We start from the raw sequence: 24,065 nt of genomic DNA on the forward strand, positions 1-24,065 counted from the left end.
CATATGGTCCAGTCCTCCACCTCCAAGTAGTCAAGAAGTAGCTTATCTCCTCCCTCCCCCAGACAAGCCTCTCACCCCTTACCCCAAATGGGTGCAGGAAAACCTGGATGCAGGCCAGGCCCAAAGAATGATGTAGCCTTATAATGGGGTGTTATGGGGTTAATGTTGCTGGTTGGTTTTCCTGAACTGCATTTCCCCCTTCCCTTTCAGCTTTATTCTCTAGTAGAAGAGATGGTTTGCCAAGTAGGGAAGGAGGGGGATAATTCAGAAATGAAGGTGAAGTGTTAAAATGTAGGCTAGCAGTACACATTTTAAAACAAAAAATAAGCGAGATGAAGATGAGCTGCAGTCTGTGCAACAGGTCCGAATCTTACTTCCTCCCTTCCCCTCTGAGTGAAGAACTCTGCCTTTGCAGAGCCTTTGCTTTGAGTCTAATTTTGCCTGGTGCTACTTTCTCTCCCAAAAACCCAGCTAAGGCAGCTCTCTATAAGTTTCTGACAAGGGGCTAATTGGCTTGGGTAGGAGACACTTCTCCCTGGAAGCTCCCTAACCAATGAAATCACAGATCCGATCCCTTCTTCCTTCCTCTTCCCTCCCCAACTCCCAACAAATTACCCAGTAAAGTTTTATTTTTAACTCAATAGCATCTCAGTGGGATTAGAGAAAGAAAAGTACTTATATCCAGCCTAGTTAAGGCAGGAGACTGGGGAAATCTAGATACCCCGGAGGCTGGGTAGGGGTTGGTGACAGCAGAGATGAGGCTGCCTTTCCCTTCCTCAGCAGATGTGGGCTCTTTTGGAAGACAGGAAAAAGAGGCCCAAAGTGCAACTGAATGAGTGTTACCTGTCTTTCCTCCTCCTCCCCTGATGTTTCTTCAGCAACCAGGAGGGTCTTTTTCTAGGAAGGAGGATTGTATTCCAAAATACCCACTATCGAGTGACCGCTTTGCCCCGGCTCCCACAAGTCACGGCGGGTGCCCAGGTGCTCCCCAACAACAAAAGCAACAGCAGAAGCAGCAGCCTCCCCATGGCCCACCACCCCCTGCCCCCGGGAGATGCCCGTGCAGACACAGAGACACACAGAACATGTGTGTAGTGGGAGCAAGATGAGAAATAAGCACATGCAAATATCACAGAAGCGAAAAATAGCGGATACACTGACCTTAAAACTCCAGTAGTTGGGCTGCTGACAGAAATAAGAGAAAAGAGGGTTATGTAGGGGCTGGGATGGAGGATGAGAAACCCTGGAAACCCTCAGGATGCCACAGTTGGCCCACCAGCCCATACACTGCTCAGGGAGCTCTATCCTTGAGCTGGCTGCTTGCTACTTTGACCTGGCCAGCTGACCTGGCCTGAGCAGAGAGGATGGGGACTCTTGGAGAGGTCAGAGATGTTCCAAGGTAGCTCAGGACCAGGAGGCACAGTAGGAGGAGGTGCCAGGCCCAGGTCGGCAGGCCTGCAGCCATCCAAGCCCCGGAGATTCATTCATTCACTCAACTGCAAAATCTGCTGAGTACTCACTGTACAAGGCCATTAACACTAGGGATGCAGATATATATATATATATATATATATATATATATATATATATATATATATATATATAACAGTCCCCGAATGGCAGACACTTACAATAAAATAGCAGCTAATGTTTCTGTAGCATTTACTGTGACACTGGAGCTTCACCTGGGAGGTAGGTGTTGTTATTATCCCCATTTTACAGATGAGGAAACTGAGGCAAACAGAGTCATACAACTAGTAAGTGGATTTGAACTGATCTTCCTGACTCTAAAGGAGATGATATATGGATACTTAAGTACAGTACACAGTGGAATGCACAGTAATCACAATTGTTGACATTTACATAGTCCTTTACATATATATGCGTTATGTGACTTGACATATACAGCAACTTTGGGAGGTAGATGTAATCATTATTCCTGTTTTGCAGAAAAGGAAACTCAGGTCAGCTAAATGACCTTTCTAGGGTCCCATGGTCAGCACAATCCTGTCAGAGGCCTGGTTAAGAACTCAGGTTGCCCTGGCTCCAGGTCCAGCCCTAGCTGCCCAATAAGGATTTTGTGAGTGGTACAATGAATAAATAGAGCACTTCTGACCCATGGGGATGATCAGGGAAAGCTTCATGGAAGAGATGGCTTTTGAGTTTGGTCTGGAAAGACAAGGAGGCTCTTACTAGGTAGAGCAGAGGAGAGAGAATGGAGAGCTACTGCCTCGAGAATGAAGGCTGAACAACAGTCTATTCGGGAGAGGGACATGGACATACCTGCTCACTAGGAAAACTGACCAGGGTGGATTGAAGGGGAAGAGCCTAGAAGCCAAGAATTGGTAGATTATAAGACCAATAAATTGCTATCTAGGGGGGAGGAAAGGGGAGGGAGGGAGAACAATTTGGAACACAGGGTTTTGCAAGGATGAATGTTGAAAACTATCTTTGCATATATTTTGAAAATAAAGAGCTATTTAAAATTTTTTTTAAAGAGACAAGTAAAGAGATAATGGGAGGTCTAAACTAACTCAGCAGTAGTTAGAGAGAAAAGAAGAAAGTAAATCTTAACTTCCTGAGATGAGGAGAAGAGCTCTGGCCTGACTCCCCTTGTCTCTACCCCTCTTCTTCTCTATCCAAGATTTAATGCAGCAGCACAGAGAAAATCCCTCAGAACAATTTCTGGCAGCAGACGACTTTATTTTTAGACGAAATCTGTGATTTCACTAGGAAAGGGAACGAATTTCCAATGGGGAGATGCCCTCTACTAATGCAGATCAGTACCCTATTCTGCAGCAGGTCACATAGAGGGATGGCCAAACTCTAATAGAAATGGAGGTCATTATAACCTATATTGAATTGTTTGCATCTTAATGGGGGCGGGGGAGTTGAGGAAGGGAGAGAATCTGAAATTTAAAGTTTTAAAAATGAATGTTAATTATTGTTTTTACACATAACTGGGGGAAAATAAATATAAATAAATAAAACAGAAAGAAAATGAAAGAAAAACAAAGAAATGGAGGCACTAATCCAAACATAAAAATCCCTTTGGGCCCCATGGTGACTTAGAAAACCACATAATAACATTACTTATAACCTATTATATTTTATCTTGTTAAATATTTCCCAATTATTTTTTAATCTAATTCTGGCTGTATGAGGGAGTATTGTGGGTCCTGTTTGACACCTGAAAACTATACCATGACCTCTCGTGACATTGACACCTTAAAATATAGAGTCTTACAATTTTTTGTTAAATTTATTTCATTCTGAACTTAAATGCTTCAAAAAAAATGATAAGTCCCATATTAAAAAAAAAAAAAAAAGATTGTGTTTGAAATTGTGAATCTCCATTCCATATAACTTGCTTAAAAAAAAAAGGTATGTAATAAATTCAACACATGACTTTTACAGCTGTTCTGCTTGTAGACTGTATTCTCCAATTTAAAAAAGCACTACATACACACACACACACACACACACACACACACACATATCTGCCAATATTACCACTCTCATTTTCTACATGAGGCTAATTGACTTATTCACGTTCACACAGCTATTAAGTATAGGAGCTAGGTTTCAAAGCCAAGGCTTCTGAAAGCCACAACCATGAATACCCCCAAGCTTTAGGATACAAGAGAGCCTAAACACTTGCACTCAGGTGTCTTGGCCAAAACACTTTCTTTCCTCCCAAGGAGAAATTGGAAGCAGAGTCCCATTAGGAAGCTGTCCACAGAGAGATAATGAGGGCTTCAGCCAAGAAGGAAGAGGAGGGGGTGGTTCAGAGGGATGAGGCAGAAGTAGAACTGACAGAATTTGACAAGTAAACAGAAGACAGGTGTGAAGGAGAGTGCATCAAAGATGACTTCGTGACTTTGAGCCTGGCTGACTGAGAGAATGGCAGTGTTATTCACTAATGGTTAGGGATCAAGGTCCCCATGGACTCTGGAGCTTGACAGGACAGATAGTTTCTCAGAAATTCGGGGGATCCTCTATAACAAGGGTTTATAACCTGGGGTCCATGAACTTGTTTTTGTTTTAAGATTTGGGTAACTATTTTAATATGATTGTTTGATTTTGTAATCTTATACCTTTTATTTTGTGCATTTAAAAAAGTTATTCTCAAAGGAGGTTTTTGCCCAGAACCCAAAAGGTCCAAGAAACAAAAGGTTAAGAACCCTGCTCTATGGAGACCAGTTCCAACCCAAGAATTAGGAACTCTAGTCCAGATGAATGGTGCCCAGGAAGGGAGAGGGCTCTTGACAAGACAGAGGGCATCCTGCCAATCTGTGCCAGCCTCAACAAAATCTGCCCAGCAGGGGGAGGAAGGGCTACAGATGGCAAAGGCTTTGAGGAAGGGGTGGTTGACATGGCCAGAATGAAGACGGTGCTCACTGGGATTCTCTCACAAAGCCCAGGGGCAGTGACAGCAGAGAAAAAAGGTGGAGGGAAGGATGTGATCCCAGAGCCATGGTGGGTTTCAAGAGGTGACACACTTTCTAAAATACCTGTACCACTGCAAAGGGAATGACAGGAAAAGTACAGTGGAGCCAAGCCTAAATCAGAACAACATGCTACCCCCTTGGAAACCTGGTAGGCACCAAGAGGCACAGCCCAAACCCTGGGGCAAGGCAGATGCTCCAGATGGGGTAGTCACATGGCCTGCAGGCACGGGGTGGGAGGGAGCTCTTCAGGCAATCCCATAAGCCTATTTTGAGGGTTCCCCTTTCTCCTTGTTTTAGCCTCAGTCTTTTCCCCCCTTGAAGACCTCAAACATTAATGCTGAATGGAGTAAAAAATGGTGATAAGGTTTTTGAGGGGAGGCTGAGAGGGAGGAGTCAGAATACCACCTGCTTTCCTTTTCTGGAAAGCTGGTCAAAACAGGGCAGGATAAGATCGTCCCCATCCATGGTGACTATTCCAGGGGAACCCATAAGCAAAATGGACAAGGTAAGTGAGTGCAGTTCTGCCCCTGTTGCTTGTGGCACAGGGAGGGGGAAGAGCAGCAGAGAGCACAGGCTGGCAGAGGGCATTAGGATGATTGCAATGGGAGTCATACCCCCGAAGTGAGCAATGATAGAAGGCTCTACAGAGGAGGTCAAGCTTCTTTCTCCCAACACAACCACGACTTTGGACCCCCACCTTGGCACATCCACAGCCTGGCACGTACCGCCCTATACCAGATCCATCCTGACATCAAACATCAGCAAGCTTCACCTTCCCTCAAATACACTTTTGTGTTCTCCCTTTCTCCCCTCTCTCTCCTCCCTCCTTTCCCATCCCTTCTCTCCTCTTCTTTCCTCTCCTCTCTCTTCTCTCTAATTACACAAAGAGGTACTAACATTCAAATGCTTACACATGGAGGCACTCAAAGACCTCCAAGTCCTTCCCAGCCATTCCCTCACAAACACTCTTGTATATACCCACACTGAGTCCTAGAAACACAAACATACCACAGACACACATGATCATACAAGGAAGAACCTTTTTACCACTTCCGCCTAAGTCACAGTCCCTCGGCTACCTCAGCCACTGTCCCATATTTATGATCTAACAGAAATAAGGTGAACAGGTAAGAAACCGGGCAGTGAGGTGGGGCATGGTGGGTGGGATGGGGAGGTCAAAGTACCGAAGTCAGAGTATCTCAATATACCTTTTCCCTGACCTCCCATGACAAGAAACAAGGGGCTTGGCCCTGATGGGAGGCAGAGCTAAAATTTGTGTGCCTCTATCCTGTAATACCACCCCATGTTTCCCCACTGGGAGTCACTCACTATTCTCTCCCCTCTCTCACCTGGGCCACCTCATATCTCCCAATCTATACCAGCCATCCAGTCAGCATCAAAGGCAGAAGAACATCCATTCAGCAACTACTGGCAGAGCACCTCCTAAGAGGGGGCACTAGGTTAGATCCCACCATAACTCCTCACCTTTGCAAAGAGGACTTTGATGGTGAAAATCATTTCATGCCCATTATCTCAATTGATCCTAACAGGTGAAGCAAGCAGGACCTTATTCTTGCTTTGGACAGTTGAGGCAATAACTTGGTCAATGTCCCACAGCTAGTAAGTAGTGAAATTGAAATATGAACCCAGGTGTTTAGATGCCCATACATTGTGTCTTGCTGCCATAATACTAGCAATAACAACGGCAGACATTGCTATATATAGTATTTCACTTCGATTATGTTTTTTGGACCCTAGAAGATGGATGCTATAAGTATTATCAGACCCATTTTACAGATGGGACAATGGGCTTAGCTAGTGTCAGAGATTCAAACCCAGGTTTTCCTAACTCCAATACTCTTTCCACTAAGTTGCCTGACTCCTGATATATCAGTGGTTTCTCACCCTTCCTATTACCTATTCCTATATCAGTTATTCTACCTCTGGTCAGTTTCTCTCCCTTATTTCAAGTGGAGAAGTTAAATTAAAGAGCAAAAGAAACTATCAGGCAGAGTGATTACTTTGTCTCTCAACTGTATAAGTGCTGTTCCCCAAGTAGAAACACTATCATCTCACACAGTGATCACAACTCCCCTTCCAGTGTCCGAGGAAAAGCATGGTATTCACCGGATGCCACACTGGGATCTGGCTTGTTGCAAAGAAGACGAGGTGATGTCAGGGCAATGAAGGCTTCTACCCTTAGACTCCACCTCCTCACCACAGAGATGGCCACTCAGAAGCCACTCTCCCTCCCCAACACCCCAAATCCTAGCAAGTAACTCCCTTCCCCATCTAGTATCTGAGCTGTAGAAATCTGAGCCAACTTTCCAAAAAGATTCTAGAAAAACTCTCTCCTCTCTCTGTCTCTCTGTGTCTCTCTGTCTGTCTCTCTCTCTCTCTCTCTCTCTCTCTCTCTCTCTCTCTCTGTCTCTCTCTCTCTCACACACACACACACCACACACACACACACACACACACACACACACACACACACAGCCACCAATAGTCAATTGCCTCAATACTTCTCCAGCACATTTTACCAAGATACAGTTCAAGTCTTAACAGAGAACCAATATCCTCATCTCCTCTCTCTGTCTCTCTGTGTCATTCTCTCTCTCTCTCTCACACACACACACACCACACACACACACACACACACACACACACACACACACAGAGCCACCAATAGTCAATTGCCTCAATACTTCTCCAGCACATTTTACCAAGATACAGTTCAAGTCTTAACAGAGAACCAATATCCTCAGTATGTGGTTACCCCTATTAAAGACTTCAGGATGGAAAATTATCGGGTTTTTTTTTTTTAGACAATCTTGATTAAGTAACTTGACCAAGGCCATGCAGCCAGGAATCTACCACCTTCTGAAGCAACCCATTCCACATTTAGATAATTCTAATTGCTGGGAAGTTTGTTTTCATATCAAGCTGAAATCTGTCTGCCTGAAATTTCTACCCACTATTCTCTTCATTGTAAAAATTCCTCTTCCACAAGATAGGGCAGTTAGGTTGCAAAGTGAATAGAGTACCTGGTCAGGAAGACACTTAGTATCTGTGCGACCCTGGGCAAATCACTTGACTGATTGCCTCAATTTCCTCATATGTAAAATGAGCTGGAGAAGGAGATAGCAAACCACTAACTGAGTGACCCTGGGCAAATCACTTAACCCTTTTTGCCTCATGTCTGATAAACTAGAGAAGGAAATGGTAAACTACTCCAGTATCTCTGCCAAGAAAACCCCAAATGGTTTGGACTTAGACAGAACTAAAATGACCAAACAGCAAAATTCACAAGATAACACTTCAAAATCATAAAGACAATGATCATGTCCCCTCTAGATCTTCTCTTTTCAGATTAAGCATCTTCAGTTCATTCAGCTGGCTTTCTCAGAGTATGGCTGTGAATTCTCTTACCATCCGATCAACAGCAGAGAAGTAGGGAAGGTTACCATATAGCTAGCCCCCTTTTAGACAAAGAGTACTATACTTGAAGTCAAGAAGGCCTGAGTTCAAATTCTTGACATTTTCCAGCTGGGTGATCCTGGAAAAAATTACATCACCTCTGCTAGTCTCAGTTAGAGCTGTAGAATGGGGATAATGATAATGCCTACCTTCCAGAGTTGCTGTGGGGATCAAATGAGGAATACATATAGAGCACTATGCAAATCTTAAAGTACTAGCTATAATTATTTGTGAATTCCTCAGTCTAGCACAGAGTAATTGGTGCCAGAGGAGTGGCTAGTGATCAAACACTAGCTAAAGATGGAAGAAAAACTTTCTAGACCTAGAAAACTAAGCTAAATAGGAGGCTGGGGCTACAAACTCCTGAGTCCTCTGCCTCCCACTTTCTTAGTGGATGTCTATTTCTGTCTTTTTTTTTTCCCTCTCTCATGTCATCTGACATGACACCCTTATCCATTCTGATCCTTCATCCCTCATATAGATACTAGGTATGAAATAAGTTGTTGAATAAATTAACCTGATCTAGTATTACTGCATGTGTGGGGGGGAGGTAGGGTAGAGAGAGAAGAGAATAAGTTCATTCTTCAAGGTTTATTGGGGGAAAGATTCTAATCAAGCAACCAATAACCCTTCCACACAACCAAAACTTCTTATTTTCTAGCCTCAGTTATTCCTACTGCATTAACTACATGGGACCAAAAGGAGCCAGGATGCCAAAGGAGACATAGACTGGGGAATCTTGGATGTTCCTTTCACCAACACTCCCAACAAAATTTAGCTCTATGAGGCTTCTTCCTTCAAAGATCTCAAAGTATTTATGAAATCAACAGGAAACTGAATAGCTATTGGGAAAGCATCCCAAGAGACGCGGCTCCCAGTTCAAATTGATAATCAATACCAAAGGGTTTGCTTTCTCTCCCTACACTCAAAGAGGTGTCAGAATCTACCATCCCACCCCCTTCAGTGAGGGGGGGGTAAACAGTGGGGAGAGAAATAAATATCTCCTGTCCAATGAAACTGCCCACAGAGGCAGGGCCTCCCAGGAACAGAGACCAAACTGGCAGTGTGCCCTGGAAGGACAAGATGGATGCCAAACCCGTGCCACAATGACAGCTGCTTATGGAGTGCCTGGGGTGATAGAACAAGGGGCAGAATTTCCAGCCAGGGATGGGGACCATGTTGACAGCTTCTCCCAGGAGCAAAACTTGGACAGAGCTATTCCTCAGCCCTCAGCCAATCTAGCCAGGCCAAGAGCATCTCCCTCCCCCCGGGGGTCTAGAGTTAACCCTTTCTTTCCTTGTTAGCTAAGGGTACCCCCAAAAAATCTCTGCCTGAGCCGACAGCAACCAACAGTAAAGGGACTCACTGCCTCTCAGCCTTGCTAGGCACAAGGAGTAGACCCTCACCCAGAGACCTCTCCATTGGAAAGCATAGGGATAAATGATAGATCGTATATGTCAAAGGGGCTGGAGAATTGCCTGGTGGTCTGGAGAGCCGCCCTTGAGCCTCACAGGGACTTAGGGTCCAAGTGGAAGAGGGGTAATTACACCCTCCCCCACCCGCCCCATGACAGGTAGATGGGGAATCTCAGGGGAAGAGCAATAGACTGACTGTCCTAAATTAAACCGTTATTCTCTGGGGGAGGCTCCCCTGTCATCCTCACAAACATAATGGTTCACCTCACCTGCACGTAAACTCTCACATTAACAAGTAAGGTTACAGGGAGCCACATGTAAGCTCTAACATAGGCAGGTATATGCAGACAGGAGTATGCACAAAAACATACATGCATGCACACATACAGACAGACACGCACAACACACAAAGGCACATGCAAACCCGCACCTCCATCCCACCACACACACACACACACCCTCAGGTGAGCAAATCCACATGGGTTCCCCAGGAGGCCTCCCTCCCCCGGAGACTTAGGAGGCGCCCAGGTACCCCACACGCGCGAGGGAGGGGGTGCCCGACCCAGTCTGCGGAAGGTCATGACTCCTTGAAGTTGGGGGGAGGGGCCGCCGCGCCCTCGGGAGCTGCATCCTCGGGGGAGAGCGCAGGGGGCGGGGATGCGGCCCCGCTGCAGACAGCACCCGCTCCCCCCGACTCCTGCCGGGGAGCCCGCCTCCCCTGCGCCCCGCGGCGGCACCTCCTTCTCCAGCTTACCTGCGGCCACAGGTGTGTCCGCTCGGGCCCGGGCCAGGCCCCAGGGGGGCAATCGAGCGGGGCTGGGCAGGGGGGCTGGCCCCTGCCGGCTCCTGAGCTCCCACCCACCCTGGCTCTCCCCGCCCCCGGCCGCCTCCGCAGCCGCCGCTGCCCTTTGCTGCAATGCGAGACGAGCCGCCGCCGCCGCCGCGGAGCCGGCCCGGGCCCTGGTCGCCCCGGTAACCGCGACTCCACCTGGCTCCGTGCAGCGCGCCACCGCGCACATCTCCCCTGCCTCCGCGCCTCCTCCTCCCCGCCCCCGGGCGCGGCCCCGCCCGCGCGGCCCCGCCGCCGCTGCTGCTGCTGCTGAGGCTGCCCCTGCCGCCTGCGGCTCGGACACCCGATCTGCAGCCCGGGGCCCGAGGCCGCCCCATCGCCAGTCCCCTGGGACTCGGGCTGCGGCCGGGGGAGGGAGGCTGGAAAGCCGCGGGGGAAGGGCTGCAGGACATCTCAGGGCTGCTTCCTCCGACACCTTTGCTCTCCCTTCCTGCCAGCCCCCCTCCCCCATGCTTTGGGAGAAATCGGGGAGACTCTCATTCCTAAGGAAAGGCCCTCCCCTCTCATCCAGCCCTCGGGTGGGGGCTCCCCTCCACCCCCTAGTCTAGGTAAGGTCCTGCTACTCCTTGTGCTTCCGCAACAGGCCCTAGCCCTGAAGAGACACCTAGTTACAGTTCCCACCTGCTCCTGATTTTGCTGTGCGACTCTGGGTTAATTGCTGAACTTCTCTGAACCTGAGCTGCCGACGGCAGAAACTAGCAGGACAGGGAAGGGCTGGACAGGATAAGAGAGACCTGAACACTGAATATTAAGTACTGACAGAGGTTCTTTACCGCTGGCTATTTACTGGCCATTTTTTTATAGCAAAATAACAACCCAAGAGCACCCTTTTGCAGCTGCCTTCCACTCCCTGTGAGTCACTCACTGTGTGACGTAAGATTCCAAACTTCTCTCCCAGAATCTCAGAACTGGGAGACCTCAGGGGTTAGATAATCCATCCCTTCCCCAACTCATCCACCCATTCCACAGCTCCACAAAATCCTTATCTTCAGGGAATCAATCAAATTATTTTTGCAGGTAAATCTGTGGGCTACCAAGCATTAACATTCCCGTCATATAGTAAGTTTTGGTGGGAGGACAAAGTTAGATTTAAAGCCTCTGTCTATGCTGGCCCTCTTCACAGATGTAGATTAAAGTAACAATAGTCCAGAACATAATGGAGTGAAAACAAAATTACTATTTCCCATCTCACAGAAACCCAAGCATCTTTCTACTTTGTCTTGTGGAGAAAGATGCTTCAGGGTGATGGAAATACGTTTAGAAGAATTACATATATTTTACCTATATTGGTTTACTTGCTGTCTAGGGGAAGGGGTATGGGAACAGAGGGAGGAAAAATTTGGAATAAGGTTTTGTAGGGGTGAATGTTGAAAACTATCTTTCCCCATATTTTGAAGAACAAAAAGCTATTATTTTAAAAGATGCTTTAGGATGGAGATTGGGAGAGGAAGGGACTTTACATGACACATTCCTGAGCTTTCATTCTCTCTCACAGTCATCCTGACCCTCACTGTCAAGGTACCCAAAGTGGTCTCTAAAATGGTTGGGATTGTGGGGTTGAGGGACGTTTTTTCTCTCTTCCCTAAGAGACAGAATCCCAAATTCAATGAGGTCAGAAGTTTATATCCCCAATGCCATATTCCATAACCTCCTTCTTTCATCCCATTGCCTGCATAAACTCAGACATCTCCACCTAAAATGAAATCCACTTTGTGAAATGGGTAACTGAAGGCCAAATGAGGAAGGGGAAAATGAAATTTGAAAGAGTGGCAAAGTACCAGAATCTTTGTTGTAAAACTTCAAGAAATAATCCACCGTAACAGGAGGGATAGAAGTAAGCCATCAGATTGTCTTTCCTGATACTGTGGATACCAAGGGAGAGGGACAAACATGCTCAGGATGAGGGGAGGGAACGATATAACCTGAGAGGGGCAGGAAGGGAAGGAAAAGTGTGCCTGATGGGGAAGTATCAAAGATTGGGAAGGAAAAGTAGTATAAAAATTCCTCTAAACCAGTTTATTCTTAATAGAGTATCAAATGACATCCCTCTCACAGCAAAACCCACCTAGGAAGGACTCATACTTGAAACTGGGAACATTCTTTTTCCTCCCCCACCCTCAACATTTGTATAGGTGTGTACCCCCTCCCCTGCCCTTTCTACCCTGGCTCCCTTTCCCTGCCTGCCCAGGTCTATGGGATTGGGATGGTGGTGAACTCACCTGGGCAGGCTGGCCAGCCACAGTGGGGGCAGAGTCGCCATGAAGGTGGGAGCAGAGGGAACTGAGGAGACACACGTGGTCCACTGTCCAGCCGCCAACCTGTGTGTGTGAAGGGGGGACACCCCGTTAGGGGGAGTGGGGGGGGAGGGCCTCCTGGGATGGAGGGCAAGAGAGAATGAGGCCCAAGGGATTGGGGACTAGAAATCAAGGAATAGGAAGGGGCAGTTCTTAGCAGATATATCAAAAAGTTCATCAGATTAATACCCAATTCTAAAACATTAATTCTTATCTACAAATAAATCTTAAGGTGGGGGCTCATTATCTTATCACTCATCCCCTCCTTTAATTCTCTCCAATATAAAGAAACTGTTCTCTTAAAAGCAGGTTTCTAATGTTTTCCTCATTGTCCAAAGTCTTTCCTTAGCCCCCATCTTCTCTGCAGCATTTCACATTCTCTGCTGTCCTTCTTCCTCTTCACTATTTCTTTTTAACTGATTATATTTCATCCTTTCAATTTTCATATCTATGATGATGACTTTTAAATTATATCTCTAGTCTTGACTTCTTTCCCAGGGTCAAGTTCAATATGCCTTCAGGATATCTCTAGTTAGACATCTTGCAATCTGGCTTCTGACCCAAATGCTCTATTCTCTAAGCAATTTATCTTTTTCTCCAAGGTTACCAATGATCTTTTGCCTGCTACATCTGACGGCCTTTTTGCAGTCATTCTTCTTAGCATCTCAGCAGCTTTTGACACTATTAACCACCCCCTCCCCTGGATACACTCTCCTCCCTCAGCATTTGTGACATTTTTCTCCCTGTTCTACTCCAACTTGTCTGGCTGTTCCTTTTCAGTTTCATTTGCTAAATTATCATCCATCTCCTGCCCCCTAAGAATCGATGTTCCCCAAGGCTCTGCCCTGCATCCTCTCATTTTCTCTTCCTACACCTTCTTTCTCACCTCTAAGCCTCTCTCTTGCTGATCTCATCAGCTCTCACGGATTGAATCATTACCTTAAAGCAGGTGATTCCCAAATCAATATGACCACCCTTCATCTCTTTCATGAAACCCAGTCCTGCATTTATTACTACCTGTTGGACAGCTCCATCTGTATGACCTATCCCAATCGAAAACTATGTCCAAAAAGAAATGCATTTTCCCCTTAAGCCTACCCCTTCTCAAAAGTTTCTGATTTCTGTTAAAGGCACCATCTTTACAGTTATCTAGGTTGACAATTTTTCTTGCTCCTACAATTGTCAATTCTTGTTGATTCAACCTTCCTGATACCTTTCCCATTCATCAGTCTATATACTCCCACTCATTCAAATCTTTACCACCTTTCACTTGGGTTATTAAAATAGCCTCCCCATGGGTCTCCCTGCTTCCATCATTTCCCACTTGTAATCCATCCTCATGTAACTGTCAAAATAATCTTCCTAATGTTCAAGTATGGCCCTGTCACTCTTGTTCAAGAGTCATCAATGGTTCCCTACTGTTTCTAGGATAAATTGTAAATTCCTTGGGATGGCATAAGTTTCTCTTGTCTTATATATGGCTTTTCATTCCACTGAACTAGCTAACTTGTGGTTTCTTGAACCAAGCATTTTATCTCCAACCCTCCTGGCTTCTTACACCTCCCACCCACACACATACCTGGAATGTACTCCCCCTTTGCCTTAGTCTCTTAGAATTAGAACATTGCCTTTCTGCCTCTTAAATTGCCAACTTTCATGCAATGCCTTCCTGATGCTCTCCTAAATTTCTCTCCCTCCTATCTCTTGTGCTGAATTGTTTTATATATTGCATGCCCAAGCGGAATGTACTCTTCAAAGGTAGAGACAGCTTCTTTTTGTCTTAGTACCCCAAAGTCCAGTACATTGAGCTACATAGGAGTTGGATTAACCATTCTGCCACCTACTCAAATTCAATATGCCCCAAGCTAAAACCATCATTGTTTCCCCTTCCCACAATTTTCCTGTTTCCAAGGATGGGGCCACCCAAGTCACCCAGATTCAAAATGTCAGACATCCTAAATTATTCTTTTTTCTTAATTATTCCTTATTATCAACGGGGAGAAGTAGCATGCTATAGTGACTAAAGAGCCAGTGACAGAATTTGGAAGACCCAGGTTCAAATAATACCTTGATACCTACCCATCTGTCCGTGTGATCCTGGGGAAATCACTTAATCTATCAGGAACCTATCTCTATGACTAGAAATTGCACCGTAGTTGCCGATCTACATCGATAGGCCTTTTTTTTTTTTTTTTTTTTTTTTTAAATCAAGAGTTCCCAATACCAGTGGAATTACAGGTCTTGTCCAAAATGCCCTACTCCCACCCCTCATCTCTTCGGACCCATCCATCACCAAGTTCAACTTTTTCTTTGGAATGTGTCTTCCATCTTTCTCCTGCTCTTCATTCTCCTGACCACCATACTCATAGAGGCTCTCTTGGATTCCTGCCTCAGTGTCCTAATGAAGAGCCCTTCCTCCACCCCCTGTTCAAAAGCCTGATAATTAAACCAATCCAGGTTATTCTTAATACACTTTCATGTGACCTTTCTACTCCAGCTCATGTGGGCCTTTACATGCTATGTTCATACTCACCTCCAAGAACACACTCACAGTTTCTCATCACTTGGCTTAATCCCATCTATCCCTTCCATGGCTCAAACTAAATCCCACCTTCTTTTTAAAAAAATATTTTTTGGGGGAAGGCAATTGGGAGTTGAACAATACAGCTAGGTCTGAGGCCAGATTTGGACCCAGGGCTTCCTTCCTCTAGGCCAGCAGTCTATCTACTGTGCCAACTAGCTTCCTCCCCCTTCTTTAACCACATTCACAGAAGATCACAGGTGGAAGAAACCTTTGAGAATCTTCCAAATCAACCCTCTCACTTAGAGATGGGGGACAGGGAAAGGAATAAGCAGTTAAATAGCATTTATTATGTGCCAAGTATTGTGCTAAACATTTTACAAATATTATCTCATTTGATCCTCAACAATACTGCTAGGATAGGTGGTTTTTATGCCCATTTTACAGTTGAGAAAATGGAATCAAACAGAAATAAAGTGCCAGGCTTGGGAACTATGGATTATCACCTAGCTAACTCTAATAATAAGGAAACTGAGGCTCAGAGAAAGAATGTCTAGGTCACTAAGTACGTTGGTCACAGAAAAAGGAAAGAATCCTTGATTTCTATCCTGGGGTCTTCCCATTATACTCCATTAACCCATTCCTCCCCCCAGGTACTTCTCTCTTCTCTGCATATGTACATCCCGTTCTTCCTGCCCCTCATCCTGGCATCTGGTCACATACCTCTCAATGTGGTCTACTTGGTTTTTTCTTATGGGGTTAGCCTTTTCTTCCCAACTAGACTTAAGTGCCACCACGGCAGAGATCAGGTCTCATTCATTCATCTTTGAAATTCTCTCAAGCTCTGGTTCAGGACCTAGATTAGCATAGGATTGGGACTTTTGACTTCCTTGGTATATGGAATTCCCTAGTGGGAAAATTCCCTCTCCTACTGTAAGTCAGCACCTTCTCTGGAAATTATAATTTTAGTGTTGCCTAGGTAATGAAGTGATTTGCCCAGGATCTCACCACCACTATGTGTCAGAGGCAGGATCTGACCCCAGGTATTCCATGGATGAGTCTCCATCCATGACACCAAACTGCCCATTGGAATAGGCTCTTGATATCTTTGGGTGCTCAATAAATACTTTTTGAAAGACAGAATGGAGGAGCAAATAAACACATGAATGAATGACACTGAAATTTGACACTGCCATCTCCTTCATCCATATTCTTCCAACACAACTTAAAGTCTGACTACCAGGTGAGCTGAGAGATTGACAAACATGATTGTGCTATCTGGTATGAATATGAGGTAGCTGGGACAATCCAGTACCTTTTATCTGCCTGTCATCTAGTCAAGATTACAAGTATAATGGGGAATATCAAGCATTGGCAGGACTGAGAGAGTCCAGGATACTTAGTTGGGGGTGGGGTAGGAAAAAGGTCATTAGTCGATGGACTCCTCATCCCTTCCCAGACCATATGCCAGGGCAGCAGTCTCTAAGCCAGCTCAGCAACTCTCCTTGAGTCTAACTGACATGTGGTATTGCTCTGAATATACACAACCACAGAATGTAAGCAGCATCCTTTAAAATGAGATCTCTCATCAAAAGGATATATATATATTTATATATATATATATATATATATATATATACATACACACATACATATACACACACATATCTATGTAGGTACATATTTAAAGTGTATGTATATACATATGACATACATGGAAATATGTGTATGTATATGTCTGTGTGCATATATAAATTATTGGGATATAGAAATCTATATTTATAATTAATCATTATACAAATAATCATAAAAGCAACTAATTGTATATAATTGATAATTATTATTAATATATTGGTGTGATGATAATTAATATATTAATGATATATTAGTTAATTGCATTAATAACATATTGCTATACCCCAGTAATTAATGCTGATTAAATGCTGCTCTTAGATTTAGAGAGGCTAGATTTAGGGTAACTATGTATCCTATATTTAGGTGAAAAGGAGTCATATAATGTTGGAAGTGGAAGAGATACCTTAAAGACCATCTAGTCCAATGTTTTTTAACCTAGGGATCCAAGAATTGGTTAAAAATTATTCTGATAACTATATTCCTATATGATTGATTTCTTTGTTAATCCCATATATTTTATTTTGCATATTTAAAAATATTTTTTCCAGGACTGTCAAGAGGATCCATGCCAAAAAAAAAAGTTTGGAGGTTAAGAACTAGTGGGTTTGTTGATTCCCTTTATTTTACAAATAAGAAAACCAAAATTCTGAAGACTACAAATTGGCAGTGCCATTTTAAAGACAAAACTATAGTGGGAGTGGGGGTGGGGAATAAGATGAACCTGAAGCCAGGAGAGATTAAGAGATTTCGGACACACACTTTTAGAAGTCAAAAAAATCAGGATTTGAACCTAACCCTTGAATCTAAATCAATTGTTCTTTCCATTATTCCATGCCAAATAATAGGGAAGACTTCCTGGGATAGAAAGCAGAAGAGAAGACCCAAGGAACTGAAAAGTTGATATACTACCATATCAGACTAATGTCATTATCTCCCAAACTATAGTCACAAGTCAGACTATAGACTATAGACAACAGACAAGAAAAAACTTGTCTACTAGCAAGATGGAAAGATTCTTTTTCAGAAATACATGACCTGTATGGAGATACAGAAACAATTTAAAGGACAATCCTTTTGATGGCAAAAAGGACAAGCAAGATTGCTCTTTTCCTAGGCCCTTTCTCCCTCCTTAAGGAGATTTTCCCAGAGTAACAAAAAAAAAGAAGCTTCCCTAGAGACATGGAATATTTTTCCCCTCAAATTCTGACCCCCAGTCTCCTGAGTTTTCCAAGAAATGATCTTTTTCTTACAATTTGAGAGAAATGAACATGATTACTATTCTATGTACAAGAGGCTATAAGAAATGTGCAAAAAGTTTTCCCCATGGAGTCCATCTATGACCCAATCAATGGAACTGGAACCTTTGTCCATAAGCCTATTTTACTGGGAGAAGCTCCAGAAAGAGCTCTACCTCTGGATGAAAGGAAAAACCAAGTGTTGTGCATTGCTCCAGTAAGGGGAAGGATGCAATGGGATTTTATCCAGATTAAACAGGAACCAGATAGAGAGGATACAGAGGTCCTCTGCCTCAGTAGCTAGACTGACATATTGGGAAAATCAGGGAATGTAAGCAGACTTAGCCCCCTCCCTATTTTAGGAAGAGTAACTGAGTAAAAGAGTGGGGATAGGCTGTTCAAGTTTAATGACTAATAGAACCACGATTTAAACACAGCTCATCCAATTAGTAGTCTAGTATTTCTTACTTTCACTTGTCTCCTGCTTTATAATTGAATAATTTTATACACTTTCATTGTTATTTTCCCTTTATGCCAATAAAGCCCCTTTGGAAAGTCAACATCTGTTTCCTAGAGAAGACAAAGAAAAAGAAGGAAGCGTCCAAGATGGGCTAGACAAGAATTGGTGGGCTCTCTATATAAAAGAAGTCAGATGCCAGTGACTCTCAAGAATCATAAAGTGAGTCAAGATCCACTATATTTGATGCATGTCTACCCAGTTAGATTTAATGTTGGAGAACCTGTTTCCCTTCCTTCCCAGGCTTCCTCATAAACAAGTCATAAAACTGAAGAGGAGGGAGAGAGAAAAATACATTTGCCTGGAATCATTGGACATATAAGGTGGAGAGATGACGGAAAAGAGGGGTGGGGAGGAGCCTCAGAACTCCCTCATCCTATCCCTAACAATGGAAGCATCTCAGGTTTTCAAGCCCAGCTCCAAAACGTCAATTCAGCCTGAAAAGTCCAAAGTTACCAGAATCAGAACAGGCACCTGGCCAACCATAAACTCTTCCAACTCCGACATCAGGTCATCTGATAGCTGAGGTTTTTGGCCCATGACCCGGTCCACCACATAGCCGTATAGAGGACAGGGAGGGTTCTATCCTTGAAAAGCCTTGCTTGTGTCAACCAACCTTTCACTTACATCCCAAATAATCATCAAGTAAAATATAGAATAGGACAGCATTTTTCCCAAGGCAGCGAACTACCCTAATGGATACCAGGCCTCAGAGCCCAAGGCCACTATTCCCTTTCTTCCCTGGGAAAGGCAAACAGGATTAAGTTTTCTCCCAGGCACCTAAGAGTCCAACAAAATTGGACTTTGAGAGGTAATTCCAGTGTCAACTGCCAAATTGTCTCTTGGTGCTGCTCAGTCCTCAAAGTTCAACTCTGGAAGACTCTCAAGTTTGGAGGATCAGTGGCCCTTGGGAACCCTTGGGTGAAAAAGGTCAGCAGCCCAGGAGCTCAAAGACTAACAAGAGCATTTGTCCCCTTTGGAGCATCCATGCCCAGCACAGCCTCTCACCTGTTCCCGGAGCCGGTCCTGCTGGCCTCTGAGGGCAAGGGCATGCTGGGGGTACTTGCTCTTCAGGTGGTCCATGAAGGCATCTCGCTTGCGCTCTGCATCTGCCTTCTGCAACCCACTGAGTGCCTCCAGACTCTGGGCTGCGATCACAGTGTGCCTCCTCTCCGAAGTGTGCACGAGCCCCACATTGGAGAAGCGCCGGCCCCCACTCCCCCCACTTCCCCCACCCCCAAGGGTCCGGTACTCTCTTGGGTACTCCGCATCATCCGCAGACAGCATCGGGGGGCTGCTCCGCTCAGGATCTGCAGGGGGTAGGGAGAAGGGAAGAAAAAGGAGGGCACAGGCAGGGTCAAAAATGGCCCATTGGATGCTCCCCACCTTTACTGGCTAGGGGAAAGGGAGGAAGGAGTCTTGGTAGAGAAAAAAATCAATGGTGATGTTGGAAGTAAGTGGAATCCTAACAACAGGGCTGGATTTCTTCAGCTTCTCCTCCCTTCTCTCTTTCTTGGGATAATATGATCAATGAAAAGGACCTTAAAGGCCAAGCAATCTAATCCCTTTATTTTATGAGTGAGGAAACTGAGGCAAAGGGGGAATTAAGTGACTTGCCCAAAGTTACATGGATAGAAAGCATCATAGGCAGAATTGGAAACCAGAGCTTCTGACTCTAGAGATAGTTTTTCCCACCATCCCATTTTCTTGGTGGGGCTGAATGCAGAAAGGGATCTATTAAAAAACAATTCTTCTGAAGGGTGAAAAAAGAAAATTGTCAGTTATTTCTTCAAGCATCTCTCAAGCTCTATCCCTAGGGCTGGATCTTGTTTTTGCTCTTTCACCTTAATTCACCAGATGTGGGATAGAACTAGCCTGATCATGAGGGGAGATCAGATTAGGGCACTGTGAAAAGTTCACCAGCCACATTCAAGGAGAAGGAGGAGGAGTTCAGAATAATCGGGGTGCCTCCCAGGGAAGGGATTGTGGAGTCCCCCTCCCTTTCCTCACCCATTCCCCCTCCCAAGGAGAGAGACAGACAGAAGGACAAACAGGAGAGGGGCTGGTGACAGAGGACAGTGTGAGAAAGGAGAAAGCAGACAGAACAGTTCAAGACTCAGTGCCCTCATTTCATGTAGAGCCATCCCATCTCATCCTTCAAGGCTGGCCTTGTTTAGGAGCAAAGGGTAGGAACTTACAGGAGAACACACAACATGGAGAAAGCACAAAAAAAAGGAACAGGCCGAGGGTTGGGTTGGCTATCTCTCTCTCTCTCTCTCTCTCTCTCTCTCTCTCTCTCTCTCTCTCACACACACACACACACACACACACACACACACACACACACACACATCACTCCACCACTGCTCTTTAATAAGTATCCATTTTGACACTATATTCCCCCTACTCCTCTCAATTCAATCATTCCCCTGCACCCCAGGTCCACCTTCCAGCAGAAGCCACTGTTTCTTACCATACCATCCGTGCCTTGGTGTCCAGTGTAAAGTTCCCAGATGCCCAGCAGAGACTGTTCCCTTCCCACTTCTGCCTTGTCGTCTCACACCAGGTTCTACTTAGCCTTACATAGATCTCTAATCATAAGTAATCACACATCCATCACGGCTCAACCCCACTCTATCTCGTCCTCCAAACACATCCAAACCAGATGATCTAGTCTCTAATCTATCCATCAAGAAGTATTTATTGAGTACTAATGAGCCAGTGTGGTAAGGGAAGATTACTGTATTTGGAATCAGACCACCTCATTCCAAATTCTGGCTCATCTACTTACTACTTTATCTAAGCAAGTCATGTCTCTGAGCCTCAGTATCCCCATCTGTACAAAGGTTTCCAAGGTTCCTTCTGACCTTAAATCATATGATCCTATTTGTTGGTTGCTGTAAGGAACAAACCAGAATTGCAAGACCTAGCCTCTACCTTCAGAGAATTTACAACATCTTTGAGGAGACAAGACATGAGCACAATCTCATATCCCATCATTGTGCTCCCTTACCCCCTCTTTCACATAGTAAATGGAGATGTCTACCTGGGAAAACTTATTTTCTGAACCACTTCCTTGGAGTGGGGAAGCAAAAGAAAGGGAGGAAGAGAGAGAGCAAAGGGAAGGGAGGGAAAGAGAAAAGAAAGGGGAAAGTGAGAAAGGAAGAAAGTGAGGGAGAAAGAAAGGAAAAGAGTGAAAGAGGAAGGGAGGGAAGGAAGAAGGGAGGAAGGAAAGGGGGGGGGGGAGAAGGAAGGAGGAAGGAAGACTGCTTTTAGAAGCCTTAATGAATGCTTGGTGCCAGTCGGCCCCAGCCAGGTTTTCTCCATCCCTCACTTCCTCTTTCACTTAACCACCATTCATTAGCCATGCCCCAGTCCAGACTTCTGGTCTGACCCACAAGGAATACGAGGTTTTTAGAGAAAGAATCTAGCAATGCTTAGATTAAATCTATACTTATTGTTAGCTCCTGGTGCGTCCAATTAGATCACTGAATTTATTATGGGATTTAGAACTAATATATCCTTAGAAATGATCTAATTTAATCCCTCCATTTTATGGATGAGGAAACTGAGACTCAAGAGAAGGAAAGTAATGAATATCTAAGTAGCAGAGCCCAGAGTATTAACCTTAGGTTTCCCCCTCCTTCCCCATAACCAGTTATTTTTTTATTTTCCTGCACAGGGAAGAGAGGGAAGGGGGGGTGGGGATGGAAAAGACAATTGAAGGTGTATGGTAGGGGCCGAATCTAGTCGGAATCTCTCAGCCCCCAATCTGATCTGATCCGAGTCTCTGAGGAGTGGATGGTAGCAGTGTGGGGAAGACCTTCTGGGGAGGTCTAGTTCTAGGCCTCTCTGAGAGCTGAAAGGCTATAGCAGGGCACAAAGGCAGGTATTTCCCATCAGACTCTGACAAGAGACTCTACTCAATCTCCGCCTCCCTCCCTTCCCCCCACTTCCCATCCTCAATAGCTAGTGGAAGAGGAGTGAAGAGTTATGGTGTAAAGGGATTGGGGGAAATGATCTGAATCCTAAAATGGCTAACACTCTTCAACTACTCCCCTCCTTTCCCTTTGCCTCAAGCTGGCTTCTGTCCCCTTCCTTAGGATCATAAGTCTAGAGCTGGAAGACAATAAAAAAAACAATAAAAGAAGAGAATAAAAAAGAGACCCCACCCCCATCCCCAGTAGTGGGAAGCACAGCGGCGGAGGAAATTAGGGGAAAGGGGAGAAAAAAATCGCTCCTCCAACTTTCCGTCTGTCATCCTCTCCCCCCTTCCCCACCCCTTCATTTGCTCCCGGGCAGCTCGCGGCTCCCTTTCCCCGGGCTATACCATCCCTTTCCCGCGGTTCCCCAGAGCGATGGGTACAAACAGATGGGGATCTCTGAGGCAGCCGCTTACCAGGCCTGATCCGCAGAGTAGGGATGTGAGCAGGTGAGGGCCTGCCGAGGTTAGAGGGGCTGGGAGCCTGGCCTGGCCCTTCTCCCTCCCGACCCTTCCCCTGGGGCTAGCGCGCGGGTCGGAGCGGCCTCAAGCCCCGGGGGCGAGGCTGGGTCCTTTCCCCAGCCCATCCAGACCTATCCGGGTCCCAGGGTCGCCCGGAGCGAACCGAGGGGTGGGCAGAGGGGCTGCTAGAGCCGAGGTGGCAAGCCAATCTGACGGATCTCACAGCCCCACTTTATGACTGCAGTCCCATAAATCTCCGGCCGCCGGGTGGGGAGGGGGCGCAGGGAGCGTGGCGGTAGCTGTAGGGAGCGAGGAGGGCCGCGGCGGTGGCTGCCGAGGCGGCTTGGAAGGTGCCCCCGCCCAGAAAGATTCCCCCCCTCTCCCCCCACCCCGCTCTCCCTTGCCAGGGTAAGGGGTCAGGGTCGCTATAGCCGGACAGCATCCCCGCCCAAAGCTGAATTAACCACTTCCATGACTGTCTGAGCCCCTCCCCTCCCCCAACACCTGGAAGAGTGAAGGGCAGGGACTGGGGCGGAGGAGGGGGGTAACTGGATTGATGTTCTCTAGGCCCCCTCCAGCACTCCTGGGACTCACATCCCAAAGGACCCTGGGAGGAAGGGGGAGGGGGAAACGTGAGAGAAAGCGGAGACACGCTCCCCCTTCCTTAGAGGCAAAGTACGGAGGCTCCCAGGACCTGAGGGAGGGGACTCGAATGTTTGCCCTTGGGGGCATGGAGAACTACGGCCTCGGCATCCTCGGAGAATGCCAGGTTGGCCTTGGGCAGGACGGCCAGCTAATACATCCTCGGGCATTTCTTCCAAAACTCAGGGAGGCTGGGGCTGTAAATAGTGAAGGTCCCCTTCCCCTCCCCCGTCGCCCTTTCACACTGGGAAAAGAGGGCTGGGAAATTGGGGGGGGAGGCTCCGATCGGTAACCCACTGGGATGCCAGGCCCAGAGAGGAGTCGAAGGTAGCCTCCCGCCTCCTGCTGCATCTCTCCTCCCTCCCCTTTTCGTTTTCCTGCACAACAGGGAGGACTGTGTGGTCCTTCCTCCTCCCTCCTCCCCGAACAGCTCCAGCAAATGACCAGAGAAATCGATTTCAATCTATCAGGCAACTTGAGTGAGCCCACAGCCCCTGAGACACCAAATCAATGTTTCCTGTTACATTGGGGGGCGGAGAGTGGGGGGAAAGGGAAAGGGAGGGGTGGCAGGGCTGCCGCTGAGA

The 24,065-nt window shown here is 46.0% G+C and overlaps 1 protein-coding gene across 9 annotated transcripts in view; it reads right to left on the minus strand.

The window, feature by feature from the left end:
- SRCIN1 (SRC kinase signaling inhibitor 1) overlaps positions 1–24,065 on the minus strand; it is a 121,046-nt gene that overhangs the window by 42,964 nt on the left and 54,017 nt on the right. The window contains exons 1-3 of one of the 9 annotated variants that reach the window (XM_031966145.1): positions 19,404–19,592; positions 12,413–12,511; positions 1,162–1,185 (exon numbers count right to left, since the gene is read on the minus strand). In XM_031966145.1, the coding sequence (XP_031822005.1) occupies positions 1,162–1,185; positions 12,413–12,511; positions 19,404–19,478 (198 nt within the window). In that variant the 5' untranslated portion in view covers positions 19,479–19,592. Of the gene's footprint in view, positions 1–1,161; positions 1,186–10,097; positions 10,214–12,412; positions 12,512–19,403; positions 19,706–24,065 lie in introns of those variants that run through there. The other 8 variants (XM_031966151.1, XM_031966146.1, XM_031966152.1 and 5 more) reach the window with 8 other exon arrangements.

This window comes from Sarcophilus harrisii, chromosome 4 (genome assembly GCF_902635505.1).
Source record: "Sarcophilus harrisii chromosome 4, mSarHar1.11, whole genome shotgun sequence".
Taxonomy (NCBI): domain Eukaryota; kingdom Metazoa; phylum Chordata; class Mammalia; order Dasyuromorphia; family Dasyuridae; genus Sarcophilus; species Sarcophilus harrisii.